Raw genomic sequence first — 16,653 nt, forward strand, 5'->3', positions numbered from 1 at the left:
CCTGTCATTGCCCCTGACCAAGGCAATGGCAAAAGAACTGGAGTTGGTTGGTCCCCGGGCGCTGCACTCAGTGGCTGCCCACTGCTCCTAGTTCTAGGACGGTTCCTAGTAGAGGATGGGTCAAATGCAGAGGATGAATTTCCCCAAGGGGATAAATAAAGGATAACTTAACTTAACTTAACTGAACTTCTCATAACAATCACGTTTGCTTTCACCAAATTAAAGATTAACATTCTCATTGACAGTGAAAGGGAAAAACCTACGCCCTGGAGGCAGTTTGATAAAGTCTTTAATTTGTTTGCATAATTTTAGACTGGACAGAATGAAGAGCTGAATTATTCTAAAATATCTTCAATAGTTTTGGTACTTGCTGAAAACATTTTAACTTAACGCCTGCAGCTTATGTGTGTGATTATGCCTAATAATCTTGTCAAATGATATTATGTGTAACTCCTATATGTATTTTCATTCATTAAACATGAACACACAATTTCTTTTCTTTGAGACTTTATTGAGGAGTACAACTTTTGTGCTGCTTCAATACGTTTATTCATGCAATCTTGAGTCTTTTTGGTGATAAAAAATAAAGTGAATACAACAATGAAATATTACGGTTATAGTGATGATTGCAAAATGGTGGTTACAGAACAAAGGATTGTGTGCAGTATTCAGATTGGGACACTAGGGGTCTTTCTAACGACCTTGTTCAATCCAGGATGCTTGCAGGATGTCCTCTGATTCCCTGGTTTCCTCCTCAGGCACTTTTTTGCCACTTCCGGATTGAGACATGCAGCAATGGAGAAAAAAAAGGAACACACACACACACACACAGATTAAGTATACCGGCTCAAATATGATTAAAATGATAACTTAATTTTTTTAATTCACATTACATTGTCAAGCCAAGAAACAATACTACACTAATACTAAATAATTAGTTATACTTGGGCTGTAAGCATAACTCACATTTCCTAGGCTTGCGGTAGCGTTTGACAGAGGGCCGACAAACGAAGCTCGCATTCACCCCCCCTCTTCTCCCTGAGTCACACAAAGATTTCAAGTTGCAAGGAAAACAGGGCAAGACTGACAATGCAGTAAAAGGTATAGTTATAGACGCTATAGCATTTTCTAATACAGTTACATTTTTAACTGCCCCTCAAGATAATGCAATGCAGACTATTACTGAAACATCATGTGCTCAAATAATCAGAATCAGAGTCACTTTTATTGCCACAGCATGCAAGTTACATACGAGGAATTTGTCTTAGTGTCTGTATGCAGCGTAGCGGTCACACATCAATATCCAGAGATAAGAAGTAGGAAGATGACTAAAGACAATCACAAAGTTGCAAGTGCAATCAAATCGAAAATAAGCTGGTAAGCTAGATTTATATATATTGTCTCTTCACTATTATGCCCTGGATTGCTATCACCTTTAGAGTCACACAGTCTCTCCTGCTCTCTGGGGCTGCTGAACGAATGCTTAGTTGTCACTGACTCTCCACTGGCAGAAGCTGCAACAGAAACAACCGTATTACACCTTAAAGGGGGAATGCGACATAACTATTGCAATCAAAACTCAGCAATTATTAATGCATCAGACACAGTGTTGGGCAAGTTACTTTCAAAATGTAATATACTACATATTACTCGTTACTTTCATTTAAAAGTAATATGTTACTTTCCAATATTACTGTCTGTGTAGAGTAACTCGTTACTTATTACACTACTTTTGCATTACTTTCACCAAAACAACAGCACCAGCAGAATGACATCGCCGCCCCGGAACCATCCCAAAAAATAATGTCAACCGCCTTGAAGTCAGTGTAAACAATCCAAAATTCTAAATGTTATTCTTTTCCTTTGTTATTGTCATCTATAGTGGTTATTTGTATAAAAACACACAGTTTGATTAGGAAATGATTGTATCTTTTTTAAATATGTGCTTTGATTTTATAAAATGTAACTCAATTTGTAACTTGAGTTACTTGACAAAGTAACTGGTATAATATTACTGAAATCCTATAAGTAATAAGTTATATTACTGAGTTACTGCTAAAAGTAATATGTAATATGTTACTTTTGTAATGAGTTACTACCCCCAACACTGTAAACTGTGCAAAAGGTGTTGTCCCCACGCCTATAAACATACCATTAGTGACTGTGCTGCTGACACTCAAAGGCTGTGCATCCGTCTCAGGAACACCTTCGAAAAATGACAAGAAAAATGACAGTAGATCTGCATTAAAGTTACTTTGAAAATCTGAAGTATTGTCTCATTCTGACAAAGTACACAATACCTTGGCTTTGGTCAATGAATACCACCAGTACAAGAATGTACAGCGAAAACATCTTTGATGATCCCATGCTGTGGTAAGACGAGTAGTATCCAAATATCCGTGTAGGCCTACGACTGTACAGTATGTGCACTAACTTCAGGTGCCTCTGAAGGAATGAAACGGTTGCTGTTGTTGTGGCACCTTATAAAGTTTGGGGGCTCACTGTGCAGCAATGAGCTGGTCGTTGCCACGATTCTATGAAGCGTATCGTTTGTCTCCCGCATCTTTCCAGTGGTTTCCTGTGAATAAGATCCAGCGGAAAGATGCACCTTTGCCAAAACAACAGCTCACTGTGGCTCTTGATGAGTAACAGCTTGTATAGGCACGACAGTGTGAGTGTGGGACCCACATGATACTGACCTACAAGCAGTGTTGGGCAAGTTACTTTCAAAATGTAATATACTACATATTACTAGTTACTTTCATTTGAAAGTAATATGTTACTTTACAATATTACTTTCTTTGTAGAGTAACTCGTTACTTATTACACTACTTTTGCATTACTTTTAGCAAAACAACAGTAGCAGCAGAATGACATCACTGCCCGGGAACCATCCCGAAAAATAATTTAAACCGCCTTGAAGTCAATGTAAACAATCCAAAATTCTAAATGTTATTCTTTTCCTTTGTTATTGTCATCTATAGTGGTTATTTGCATAAAAACAGACAGTTTGATTAGGAAATGACTGTATCTTTTTTAATTATGTGCTTTGATTTAATAAAATGTAACTCAATTTGTAACTTGAGTTACTTGACAAAGTAACTGGTATAATATGACTGAAATCCTATAAGTAATAAGTTATATTACTGAGTTACTGCTAAAAGTAATATGTAATATGTTACTTTTGTAATGAGTTACCCCCAACACTGCCTACAAGAAAGAATAAAATGATCATTGAAATACCAAATATGCCCTTGTTCAACTCTCAAGAGAAACTTTTTATCGTAAACCCCTCAGTACCCCTCCATATGAACTTCCTGCGAAGTGTCGAGCATACATTTATTAATATTTCCAAAGTGATTGTCTAACAATAACACGCATCCTTCACCACTCCCGGCTGAGAAGAGATGTTAACAGGACACAGCTGTCCTACTCTTGACTCAACAAGCCACAAAAGAAGCCAACACGAGTGTTCATCTGCCCATCTGATTGGAGGTTCTGTTTGTTCTGAATAGCAGTGTACAAACCCATATCGTGGATCATTTTCCGGCATAACCATTTCACGCTATGTGGATATTATCTAGATATATTATCAGTCACAGTCGGGTACTTCAGTTGTCGGCGTTGTCAACACCGCTGCCCTGGAAACGAGTGTTGTATTTCACAGAACAGGATCAGAAAGTTAGCCAGATATCTGTGAACGATATTATGCCCATGCCATAACCTGCTGATACCGATTTGAATCTGTAAAACAAAACGTGTGACCTGCTCACCCTGATATCAAGTTTCAGAACGAGAGAGCTCTTGATTTGTATTTCTCTGCTTTGTGCCTAAATCAACACTGACAGATTCCTACAAATTGCGGTTATGTTTTAGGAATAGAGCCAGTCAAAAGCAATACATCTTTAGTTAACCTGAGTATGTGCACTCCTGATGAACCTGGTGGTTCGTGAGCAATATTGAAACCTGACGATATAGCATTGCATCGGTGACAATGACTGCGTCTCACTCAGTCGTATCACATTTATCAGATTTAATATTAGCAAGCAGTAAGTGATACCAAAGCCTTCTTAATTGCATGTTTAATGCATTCTTACATGACAGAATCAGCCATCCCTGAAGCATACAGTTCAGTAACACAATCCTTATCCAAGAGGCTCATAAGCTATTTAGTGTGAAGTAAAGCCTTTTTAAAGAGTCTAATAGGCTATCAGGGCATATAGAGCAGATTGAACTTGAATCACAAGCTATAGATACATCCATACAACAGCTTAACAACCTACTCAAATACATATATCTTGGCAGCGAAACGAAGCGTCTCAGGTCAAAATCCGTACTCCAATCATAAGCATGTATGTGCGACAATTGAAATAGGGAGCAAAGGTAAAAAAGGACAATATATGGCATACCATACAACTTCAAATAAACGCCCAGGCGTTTACCAAAAAATAGCTTCCAGACCCGGCGTCTATACGGGACCGGTGTCTATTTGAAGTTTTACGGTAATAATCAAAAAGGGGAGAATAATGGACTACCATGTTTGGACAGGCAAAATCAAAACATTTGGTCATTTGAATGCACATAAACCAATGAGTCCACACCAAAGTAAATACAACGGATGCCAAATAAAATGTAACGTGTGGAACTGAGAAGGCAAAAAGTGTTGGTTATAGCAATTTCCTTACTACTGTATAGTGAGGGCGGTTCTCATCTCTTTTTCTTTTCATTGAGCAGACATATCCCAACACACAGTGCAGACATATCCCAGCATGCAGTGCAGCACATTGAACGTGTGGTTGCCGCAGAAACACAAAATAGTCTACAGTATGGTCCCATTAATAGCAACAGTGGTCACAAAGCCTGGCCATGGAGAGGACTTACAGAATAACTCTTGCAGCACTTCTTAACACTTCATCTTTGATTCCCGCCCATCATTCAAGCCTTGAATTATTCAAAGTCGTAATAAGCTAATAACACAGTGTGACACTCTCCAGAAACAGGGACCAAGGACCACTGCAGTATAGTGTTAGTCTGTGCCCTGGACAGTCTGTGGATGGTTTAGCTGTTCCTCAGTTCTCAGCAGGCTTCTCTAGCATGGACTTGAGATGGGCATGCAGGGGTTGGCACACGGTCTGGTAGGCCGGAGGGGTCAGGTGGAGGTAGTCATACATGTCCTGGTGGGAGATGCTACCGTCGGAGTGAACAAAACCAGGGTCCACATTCAGGAATGAGGCGTGGGGCAGGGAGGACACCGCGTCCTGGACCAGATTGTTGACTTGGGCATTGCGCTCCCTCAGAGGGTTGGGCATCTTTCCCCTGGGCAAAACCCCCTGGGAAACAGATGCACAGATACAGTCAATTCTCCGGTAAAATTTTATTTATAATTATTTTAGGAATATATGCAGCAATGTAAAAACTGTGGAATTAAGGAATAGATCACCCCAAAATTAAAATTCAGCCTTTATCTCCTCGGCCCCATGTCAGTTGTAACTGCACTGAAGACTGTAGGATCATTACAGTAATTTAGCCCTCATAATTCCGCCTCATCTTTTGACAGCTCCAAAATAATGCAAATGTTCAAACATTTCTCCAAAAAGCTTGTACAGCAAGTTTTGTAGCCAGAATATTAGACTGTTAGTTCAATGTTTACCTCAGCCTGAGCGCGGTGATCCCACAAACTTCGACTCACATGGGGGGTGAGATATTAACGAGTGAATTTTCATTTTGCAATTAACTACTCCTTTAAAGTCGAACTGAACCTGTTCGTCACGTGCATAATGAGTCTGTTTCAGACTGAAAACATAGTTTGTCTAAGATGACAGGTTGAGAGGCGGGTCATAGTATCATGTCAATGATTTTATTTGACAATTCTGGGGACTGGATTGGGCTTTGGCCAATCCTGGCGTGTTCCGCCTCCAAATCGAGTGGTATTCAGTGTGTTGTGGCGCTCCGCTCGGGAAGAGCCTGGTGACGCGAGGTTAGTGGCTGAGTGGAGCTCAGCGACCCGCAGGCAGCCAGCTGCCTTTGTGTTGCCGAGCGGAGAGTGCAGCACGTCGGCCTGGAATCTCCGAAGTGCGACCCCTGACAACCAAGCTCTCGGATGCGCGCGCCATTATCGCTGCTGTAAATACGATATCCCTGGAAGGCGCATTTTAACGAGCCAGTTACATTTCTTTGCATTCTTAGAGATTATAGTTTTTGTTTTTTGTTCATGTTTCTAACAATTGGCCAAGTTAGTAGTTAGTTTATGGGATAGGAATTCTGCCAGATGACAGGCACTAGGCGCCATTTTCTACTTCATTTGGAAGAGAAAATGATCCTGAAATGAAGATTTGATTGACAGTTGCATGTCGTGATATGATTGGTTGAAATGGGGTAGAAATTCGATAGTACTAGGTGACGTCAGCAAACTGTACATTACTGTTATCAATGAAATCTTGAAAAATGAACTGTTGATGTGAAAAACTAAAGAAATTAGATTGTTGTGATTCGTTTTGCATACATTATTAAATAGGTGCACTGCATACCCAGGTATTTGAACTAAAAGAAAATAAGTCATTTTTGGGTTCAGCTCGACTTTAAAGGAGTGCACCAGGAACACTTACGAGGACAAGGGTCTGAGCATGTGGTAGCTTGTTCTTGATGACTTGGACAATGGCCATGATGCCTCCACAGATCTGTTCAGCAGTGTGACCATGATTGTTGGTGCCTACCCATAGAACTACAACCTGGACAAAGGAAACACATTGATCATGTTTGGTTCAACGTGGTTCAGTCTAATGTCTATGGTGCAACTTTTGCTAAAACAAGCATAGCTATGTTCTCTAGATTTGGCAGCGGTTTTGACCTTTGGGCTGATGTTATCCAATTCCCCATTACTCATCCTCCATAGTACGTGTTGAGTGGCATCACCGCCCACCCCAAAGTTGAGGGCATGGAGAGGAGAGAACAGTTCCCGCCATACCTGCAGGCAAAACATAAACAACAAGCCTAGAGTACTACTGATTAAACCATCACAATCAACTCCTTCAGAGTGTGATTATACTGTATAGGTTGAGGCCACGTCTCGTCATAGCATGTCTGGGAACGCCCACAAAATGTTAAACGGCTGGCGCGCGAGTGGGGTAAAACCGCCCATATATCTCATGGGCTGACTCGCCAAAAGACGGTGCTGCGGCTCTAAACTACATGTTTGGGGGTTCTAGAGCAGAACACAAGACGTCTGCTCAGATGTGCGTTTACTGCGGTGGTTAAATCCCCGATCGTTTCTGCCTGGGCTGGGCTATCAGCTAAATTCTAACTTGGCTGAATGGATAGAACGGGGGAATTTACCCCACCCTGACCCCGCCCCCAGGCTAACCCAGCGTCCATTGTGGGCGTTCCTAGAGCCTGTATGGGCGTTCCCAGAGCCTGTATGGGCGTTCCCAGACATGCGGACTGTCTCTATGATTCACACTGATGCACATTCCCTAGTATTGTATAATTTATAATAAGGCTAGACAAAAAATATTGTTACCCCAAACTGGTGCATGAGCTGAACAAGAGAGTCTCCAACAAACACCACATCCGGCTCCTTGTCTTTGCTGTCAGACACAAAACGGTTGTGCTATACAGAGTAGAGGGAAAAAAATAATACAAATATATTGATTTATTTTCAGTATAGTAAGTTACAAAGGTAGTATACCTCAATCAACACGCATGCTAGGAAGTCACGAATCGCGACCAAACTGACTGGGGTGAATTCTGACATTCAATATGACTGCAGGTTAGTTGTGGGGTATAGCGTTATTGCATCTATAACGTGACATCGAATAGTGGAGTATAAGTAAGAAATACGTTACACACACACACCAAAGACATCCATCGTCCATCTCCCTGTGTGTCTTCACAAGGAGTGGGTGTGGCGGCTGGGTTTGGCTCTCCTGCACTCATCACTTTGCTGGTTTTTGTGGGGGGAAACAGTCAAACGTTAGCATCTTTGCTACCATGCGATGGAATCAGACCAATACATCTAATACGCCCCACCAAGATAACATATGAGAGTCTGTCACGCAGTAACAAAGTCAGTCATTTGATCGTGTAAGAGCGTATGTTGCACATTAAAGGGCGAAAGTTTCATGTAGCGGTTAAATTCAATAGCATAATGAATATACCATAATAAAAACGCCAAGAAAATACCGTATTTTTATGGTTGGTCTCCCAATTCAGTTCCAGGAAGTAAAAGTTCACTACAGGGAATGTACCATCGACCACCATGGGTGAGTACAAGTATAATGTTATATCTGTATTTCAAATTGTGTCCGTTATATTTCATTACTTCACGTTTTATTCAAATAAACCCCGTAAGAGAATGATATGAAACAAATAAATAGTGAGTAGATCATTCTTCAAACGTTTAAAATGTAAGAGATAAGACGGGTTTACCTCCTTGTCAATGCAAGTGGACTCGACCACGCTTGGTGTTCGTGGGAGTCATTGTTGCGCGGAGAAAACCCATCAGCGGCATGTTGCCGAGCAACGTGAGATTTACATCCAAAAACGGGTAAGCAACGTTTCTATTCACTACAAAATTGACCGCTTTACTTTTCTCCTGTTTGCAACATGTTGTTATTGTTGTTGTTGTTAGTTAGTTATTTGTACGCCGCATACTCCCCCACCCAGGTGTGCTTCAAGTGCACCTGTAACTTAACGTTAGCCAACAGGTGCATTTGCTAACCACCTAACGCTAACTGTTAGCTTAGCTAGCTAACGTTAGCCCCCCTTTCACGACTGCGTTGTTGTCACTGTGTGATCCTAGAGCGACAACACAGTCGTGGAAGGGGCTAACTGTTAGCTAAATCAGTCAAGTGGCTTGCTGAATGATCAAACGTCAGTTACATTAGTTGACCTCACCGATGTGCAACAGCCTACATACCCATCAGTGCCACCCTGTAGTGTACGTTATGTCGGCAAACATCAGACGTTATAACGTTAGCTCCAGCCACTTAAAAAAAAAGATTCCACGTTATTAACCTTGCTTATATTGATCTGTTTCTAACCATCCAGGTCAGCATGACGTATTGTTCTGACGGACAAACAAAATGTCAAACAAAACAAACAAGCAATTGAAGACGACAGATAAAAAGTGTTGCCCAGTCAACAACACATCCACCGCAAACCATTATAATCAGACCGATGGACAGCACAGCAAGCATAAAATGAAAAGACTGAAGTCACGCAAGCAGAGGAGTCATGTGAGAGGCAGTGAAGGAGCATCAAAGAGCAAATCACATCACCATTGCCATAGCAGTAGGGGAGAGGCACGTCTCCATTACTGCTGCAAAAGTAACAATCACTGTCCTCCAAAGAGCAAAGCACAGTTTGCAAGGATTATTCCTGTTGCACAGGAGCCCAGTATCATCACAGACAACCGCCTCATAGGGCACCACGGACTGTTCAACCACGAGGTGAAGTCTATTGACATTGAACGCTGGTTAAGCAAGCAGAGGAAGCTGGGAAAAGTTGGACAGCGTGGAGTACAGGAAAAGAACGTGGCTGCTTCACATCCCTCATCTAACCTTCCTTCTGCTGGCTGCAGTAGTGACGTGGTAGCTGCTGATACGAACGAGGGTGCTCTAATTGAAAAGGAAGCAGACCCAGCTACAAAGGCCCTCGAAGTTTGTCCAGAGAGAGAGAAAACAACCGGTCAGCGATCAGATATCACACCAGGGCAGAGACCACAACGCCAACTTAACCTTTCGTTTGAAAGTGATAATGGCAACTTCTCATCTACTAACAGCCCCCGTGATGTATCGACAGCCTGCAAAGACAAAGAAAATGCCACTGAACAGAAGAAAAGGCCACTGACCAAGAAGGTAAAAAGCCAGTTGAATCCCCAAACTCTGGAGCACACCCATAAGCACCAGGAGCTTCCTCACCCACAGATACAGAGTTGTGATTTGAGTCCAAATCCACTTCAGCTGTCCAACTCACCCATAGCCGGAACCAGTGACAGCCTTGACCCCCAGCACCGGGGCGGTGGTCTGGATCGCATCTCTAACTCTGTCAGTGCAGTGGCTGCGAACTTGTGTCACAGTCTACAGCTCCCGCTTCTGAGAAGGAGAGACTTGGTGGCAGAAAACCGGGAGGTGCTGGTGCAGGCCCTGCGGGAGCGGCATGGACCCCTGCTACAGGAGAACCTCCTCAAGGTGCAGCAACACCTCAGCAGCCTTGTCACTGGACCCAGAATGGCGGTTCAGGATAAGGGACCATCCATGACAGGCAGAGATGGGTTCTGGCCTACAGGTGAGGACTGTTAGTGCTCAGTGGCCTAGAAGTTCTCATATTGAGAATGAAATATGGTGATTTGCTAAATGTTATTAAGTTATATTATGGTAAATTAAAGTGACCATTGTAGAGACATGAGATGAGTGTGTCCACTGTCCAGGGGCGTCATGCAAGCAAACAATCTGAGGGGGCGAACTCAGGCCCTGCCAAAAAAAATTGGGGGGATTGGAAGATTTAGAGATATATCTCATTTTAAATTGACAGACTGAGCAGGTGTAACCATAAGGCTATTTTCCAAACTGCTCAGCCTCCTGGAAAGATCCATAATCACCAGACTAAGTACATTGTCACTGCCCAGGCTCAATGGACTTGACAAAAAAGGGAGACCACACAAATCTTAAAATTAAAAAAAGTAGTAGAAGGAAAAGTAGTCGATCACTAAACTTACCCCTTGCATCAACCTCTATGTCCTCTTCACTGGAGACAGGGCTGGGGGGACTTTCTATTCTTTTTTAAAGAATAATGATATTTTTCTTTGCATTTTGACCTGGCTGGAGTGGAGACATCAAATGGAATTCAGTGTTTTGCTAACTACGGTAGTATAGTCTAGTCTAGAGTGGTGGTAAAAAAAAAAAAAAACGATCACTGATAGTGAGAAAGCCAGATGGACGACCCGACACGTCTTTTGGGAGAAACCATTATCAGCGGGAGGAGGGGTGTGTGTTTTTTGGTTAGGTTTGATCTATGACATAATTAGACATAGCCTATATGTTTGACGCTTTATATAAAATGATCATAACTACACGTTATAAAATCCATAGTAATGAAATTATATTATGAGAGAGAAAAAAACATCTCTCAAAAATCTGAGGGGGCAATTGCCCCCTCAGTTACAATGGGCATGATGCTTTTGAGTGTGTCACATGTGATTTGCTGTAATTGCTGAAATGCCCCAATCATAGCAAATCACACATGATTTCACCTATAGGGCAGGGCATCACAATATTTAGATCAATTGCCTTAATATTGATAATGGGATGATATTTTGGGAAATGAGTAACCATGCTTCCATAAGATATTTACACACAAGAACATTTTGAAAATGAGTAATGACCATTAGTAATCAGTAATGTCTTGTGTAGCCTAATTAATCGGTAATATCTAATATGGATATGGTGAGCAGGCGAAGCCAATCATTGTTCATTTTACTTCATTTTACGCCAGAACAGTATAAGTTCAGAAAATGGTATCGCTTTACTGTAACGCAGCCTTTGTTTCTGTTTTTAAATATGCACTGTACAAATAAAACTATAAACTAACCAAAATCCCAGACGTCTCATATAACCAAGTCGATATACAGTATATCACCCTAATTTCACACTTCCTTTCCCATGAGATTTTAAATAGGTGAACAACACTATTGAATATTGATTGATATTAATATTCTTTTTGTTGGCTGCTGTAGTGAGCACTGTACAGTCAGATTATAGATTTGTCATGGGCATTTTCTCTCTCCTACTTTCAGATGCATTCAGTACATCGTTTCAAGGTGGCGATGGAGATCAGTCACATTTTGACGCCCAGAAAACCGGATCTTTTAAAAGGAGGAGGAAACAAAAATATTCCACTGGGATGTCACCACCGCAGCCCCACCCGAGCCTGGACCAGGTGAGAGCTTAGGGTTTACACTAGTTAAGCTATACTGTATTCGCCACTTCCTTTAATGATGTTGTTACTATGATCAGATAGTTTCAAGGTTATCATACTTAACATTTTAATTCAATAAATTGATTTCTAATGTCTCTTGTGAAGGCTGCAGAATGGATGACGGGTCCCAGTATGGAGAATGTTGGCGATCTGTTGTGTGAGCTGTTCAGACCTCCCTCCCCCTCTCGATTCTTCAAGGACTTTCAGCTTTCCTGTCGGGCTTCATCACCAGATCCATTGTTTCCTCCCTCTCCCACATCTGGTTGGGGAGTTCGAGCCTCACCCCATCAGCAGTGGAATGATGGATTCAATAGGGCGACGAGGAGAGACTCAGATGGGTTGGACTGTTATGAAAACGGCTTTTTGAACCAGACCAGAACAGGGACAGAAAGGAGCAGTGGGCCTGGATACAGTGGGATCAGCAGGCAGCTTTTCCTTCATTGCCCCGCACGTCTGCCAGAAGGACATCGAGCAGAGCCAAGGTACTTCCCCCAGGAGCAAGATCCGTTTGAAATCGATAGACGTTCTTTCGTTCCGTCTTACTACGGTCAGGTTCCCTATGCCCAGGAGAGAAACCAGCTCTACCATTTCAGTCCGCCTGCGTCTAGGCCTTCCCTGCTGTCCCACCACGCTGACATGATGCATTACCCCCCATCTCACATGCTTGAGAGAGGCCCTTTGGCTCCCGGTCTTTCCTTCACTAGCCCCGAGCCCTGGTCCTTCCCTCCTATGAGACTTTACTAGCATAGGCTTTGCATAGAGACACGTGAGACAAAAAGAATCAAAACTACTCGCACACCGCAGAGCTCCTTTTCTCCAGATTTATTTGTTGTTGTAACGCGTTTCGAGCTACATGCTCTTCATCATTCCTGATGGAATGATGAATCCTCATGATGATCATTCCTGATGATTCCTGATGATTCCTGATGATCCTCATCAGGAATTATGAAGAGCATGTAGCTCGAAACGTGTTACAACAACAAATAAATCTGGAGAAAAGGAGCTCTGCGGTGTGCGAGTAGTTTTGATTATTTTTGTCTCACTGTTCTAGTTCAGCTCAGCACCTGCCCCAACTTTGGGTTTTGGATGTGCGTGTGTCTCCCTCCTTTTTTTGCATAGAGACATGCCTATGCACACTGCTTAGACAATCCTTGTTAGAATAAATACTTTATGGCTTCATACCATCACAACTTTTTTCCACAGTTAATTGAATATTCTGTTATGGTTATGTGTTAAGAAATCCCCAAGCTTTATTAACAAACACAGTGTCAAATGTGACTAGCATCCCTTACCACTTTTATTCCTTTCCGACACTCAAGCTGGGATAAAGAAACACAATTATGTCTTGTTTGAATCATTAGAGCACTTTTTAATACACATAGCTGTATGTATGGAAACACATACTGTATGTATTTATAACAGTGCTACTATAATGGGACATTCAATCTGATTCAGATCTGATTCAGATCAAATCTGATTCATTGCACAGCAAAGTTCTGTGATACTGTAACAGCCCTCTGATGTTTTGTGTCTGGATCACATTGCAGGAAAAATGGAAGAAACTTTTTTTTTTACTTACTTTGTAAGCTTATATAGTGAAATGCCATGTTAATAAATACCGTACTCAATGTACAATTAAACTGAGTACAATGTAGTTGATTGATATTGTAAACTTGAATAGTGAAATCCCATGTTAAATACTCAAATGTAGAATTAAACTGAGTACAATGTAGTTGATTGATATTGTAAACTTGAATAGTGAAATCCCATGTTAAATACTCAAATGTAGAATTAAACTGAGTACAGGGTAGTTGATTGATATTGTAAACTTGAATAGTGAAATCCCATGTTAAATACACAATGTTGAAGTAAACTGAGTCTAGGGTATTTGATTGATATTGTAAACTTGAATAGTGAAATCCCATGTTAAATACTCAATGTAGAATTAAACTGAGTACAGGGTAGTTGATTGATATTGTAAACTTGGAATAGTGAAATGCCATGTTAAATACTCAATGTAGACGTAAACTGAGTCTAGGGTATTTGATTGAGATTGCTTTTTCATGCTTGGATAATTTATATTTTTGTTGCCCTTGGGATGTCATTTTGAAACTCTTTTCCTGTCATAACACCATATTTCTCTTATTATGACCATTCCATTCCATTGGATGTTCAAGTCTCATGTCCAGGGTAAGCATTTATTTTCACTCGAATTCCAACCATAAGTAACATAACATAATGTATGACTATTTTGGTCATGGGTCATATACCTTCTGTAATAAAATATCTAAAAGTGTGATGATCATCCCACTCTGACTCTGTCTTGCTGGGGGCCAGGTGTTGGGGTCTTTAGGCTGATTGGGTGCACCTAGGATCGGTGCACTCATTGGGCTTAGGCCTAAACATGGTCGTCCGTCAGAGCCTCGCCCCGCCCTCCCTGTAGGACGGCGGGTGGAGCGCCGTCCTACGGGGAGGGGGCGCCGTCGGCTGACGGGGGCTGCTCGAAAATGTGACTTCACGGCGACGATACGTGCGTGACGTCAGCTGCAGGAGAGTTGTGATTGGCCGTTGCCCTGGCTTATCGCTGTAAAGTCGCATTTCAAAGCATGATGTTCGATTATAACGAATTAGTTGTGTGGCTTAGCCTTCCCAAATGTTGAGGGTCGTTTTTTAGAATTTAATACATAGAATTGGGAACGTTACATTCAATTTCATTCAGACTGCCTGGCACACAATCTCTGCCATTTTCACACGGAGCTTCCACAGGAGGGAGGGAGGGAGGGCGTAGTGGCGTCCGAGCATGTAGGGCTAGCTGGCGCCGGCAAACGGCGAGACGGCTCCAATTCGAGGCGGACGGACGACCATGTTTAGGCCAGGAAGACCTTCAGACCATTCAGTCTCTCCCTCCTCACCAATGCACCTTTTGTTCTGTTCGTTTGTTTAATGTAGTTTGTTGTAGTTATTTTCCCTTAGTTTTAGTTAATACATTATTGTTTTAATTTTTACTTTGGTGTATGACTCCCCCATTATGTTACAACCATAGACTGTATAAATATATGGACATTGCAGGTTACAACCCGGCTCGAGGAAGTAACAAATGAGGGGAGTTATAGACCAATAAAAGTTACAACAATAATTTATTAACTAAATCCAAGGGAAATTAAACAAAAGGTGCATCGTGAGGAGGGAGAGAGACTCAGGCCATGTCCACACGGAGACGAGTTTAGGTGTATCCGCAAAAAATTAATGAGTCCTCAGGACTCAGGAGAGTGGGTCGTCACAAAAGCTAAAATCGTGTCAGACGGGGGAACCTGGGACAAAATTTTATCAAATGGTGGTCCGTTGTCTAATTGGGGGGGGGGGGGGGGGGAATGAAAAATCTTTTACCAAACGTTTTTATTTTTTCATTTTTGGTCCGAGTGAAATGTTAGGTGGTCTCTCCTGATTCGAAATATAGCTGAATCACTTGGTTTGACCAAGTAAAACTATTTTTATAAGCATTTTACAAAATGTGGATGGAAAAATGAATGGCGGATGAAATCCCTTGGTTCATATGCCTAACCCAGAAGAGGGCGTGACTTTGACACTCTATAACCCTGTTTCCCTGGAAAACTCCACAGATGTTTTGTGGACTAAAAAGCTTCACACGACCTTCCACCAGCATGAGGGTGAGTAGATAATGACTGAATTTTCATTTTTGGCCGAACTTATCCTTTAAGGCAGGGGTGGGCAATTATTATTCATGGGGGGCCACATGAGAAACCCAGATTGTTGCCGGGGGCCAAACAAATATTGTCATCCCGTAACCCAGGAACTTTGATGATAGAGAGGACCACAAAAAAATTTCCTCACTACCAGAGGGCCAGATTTTGCTGAGGGTTGGGGGCCGAACGGCGCTGGCGCGAAAAGATTTGGGGCATTTGAAGTCAGGTTTAGAGGAATAACTCATTTTAAATTAACAGTTGTGATGTCATTATTCAGTCTTAACCACCAATATTTGATCCTTTTCTCACTCACTCCTATGTCACCACCTGCTCTCCCTGCAGGGCTTGAAATTAACTTTTTTGACCACCTGCCAATATGGCTGCTAGATTTTAAAGTTACCAGCCAATTAGAATTTCCACTAGCCAAAATGTTTTTCTTGAAATGAACCAGAATATGAGTGGAATAATTTAAGCATAAGTATCAGTAAGTGGCCCCGGATTCTCAAAGCCTGTGTTGAGGGTCACACAAGAACAAAAATGCACTCTTGAAGCTAAATAAATCTAAAACCAACAAGTTAATTATTTACATTTTTACTTCACTGTAGAACAGTCATTTCTTACACATGAGATTACTTTTAGCCTTTTAATCATACAGATTATTGAAAGATATTCCATATTCCAGACTGAAATGCTATAACAGAAGTGGAGTATTGGCCAGAATGACATGAACATTTGGACACTTAATGAGCGGGTATCTTGCATGTTGCGTTCAAGTGCACAGTTAAAAAAAAAGAAAAAAGAAAATTGCAATTCCAGCATGGGCCGCATGTGGCCCGCGGGCCACCAGTTGCCCAGGTCTGCTTTTTTTTTAATATATATATTTTCCCCGATTTTTTTTATCCCATTTTTATCACCCATTAGTGCTAATTTAATTTATTTATCCTGGTTGCTACTCCACCCTCTGCCGATCTGGGGA

At 41.7% G+C, this 16,653-nt stretch overlaps 2 protein-coding genes across 5 annotated transcripts; both read right to left on the bottom strand.

Annotated features, from left to right (window-relative positions):
* Positions 1-477: 477 nt before the first annotated feature.
* On the bottom strand, positions 478-2,464 carry LOC310798657 (uncharacterized protein). Its single transcript, XM_083661201.1, has 5 exons — positions 2,301-2,464; positions 2,153-2,206; positions 1,434-1,514; positions 967-1,038; positions 478-772 (listed from the first exon to the last, which is right to left on the bottom strand). The coding sequence occupies exons 1-5, from the start codon at positions 2,365-2,367 to the stop codon at positions 669-671; spliced, it is 378 nt and encodes a 125-aa protein (XP_083517327.1). The 5' UTR covers positions 2,368-2,464; the 3' UTR covers positions 478-668.
* Positions 2,465-4,071: 1,607 nt separating this feature from the next.
* Positions 4,072-8,202, bottom strand: pafah1b3 (platelet-activating factor acetylhydrolase, isoform Ib, gamma subunit). Of its 4 annotated transcripts, none has more exons than XM_083661374.1 (6): positions 8,179-8,202; positions 7,852-7,939; positions 7,517-7,606; positions 6,848-6,964; positions 6,606-6,728; positions 4,072-5,330 (listed from the first exon to the last, which is right to left on the bottom strand). In XM_083661374.1, the coding sequence occupies exons 2-6, from the start codon at positions 7,930-7,932 to the stop codon at positions 5,070-5,072; spliced, it is 672 nt and encodes a 223-aa protein (XP_083517500.1). In that variant the 5' UTR covers positions 7,933-7,939; positions 8,179-8,202; the 3' UTR covers positions 4,072-5,069. The 4 variants fall into 4 exon arrangements, with proteins under 4 accessions (XP_083517500.1, XP_083517498.1, XP_083517501.1 ...); XM_083661372.1 differs by having other exon boundaries at positions 7,846-7,939; positions 8,179-8,193; XM_083661375.1 differs by lacking the exon at positions 8,179-8,202 and adding an exon at positions 8,154-8,174.
* Between the last annotated feature and the right edge of the window lie 8,451 nt (positions 8,203-16,653).

The sequence above is a fragment of the Poromitra crassiceps genome (genome assembly GCF_964638095.1).
Source record: "Poromitra crassiceps genome assembly, chromosome: 26".
Lineage (NCBI taxonomy): Eukaryota > Metazoa > Chordata > Actinopteri > Beryciformes > Melamphaidae > Poromitra > Poromitra crassiceps.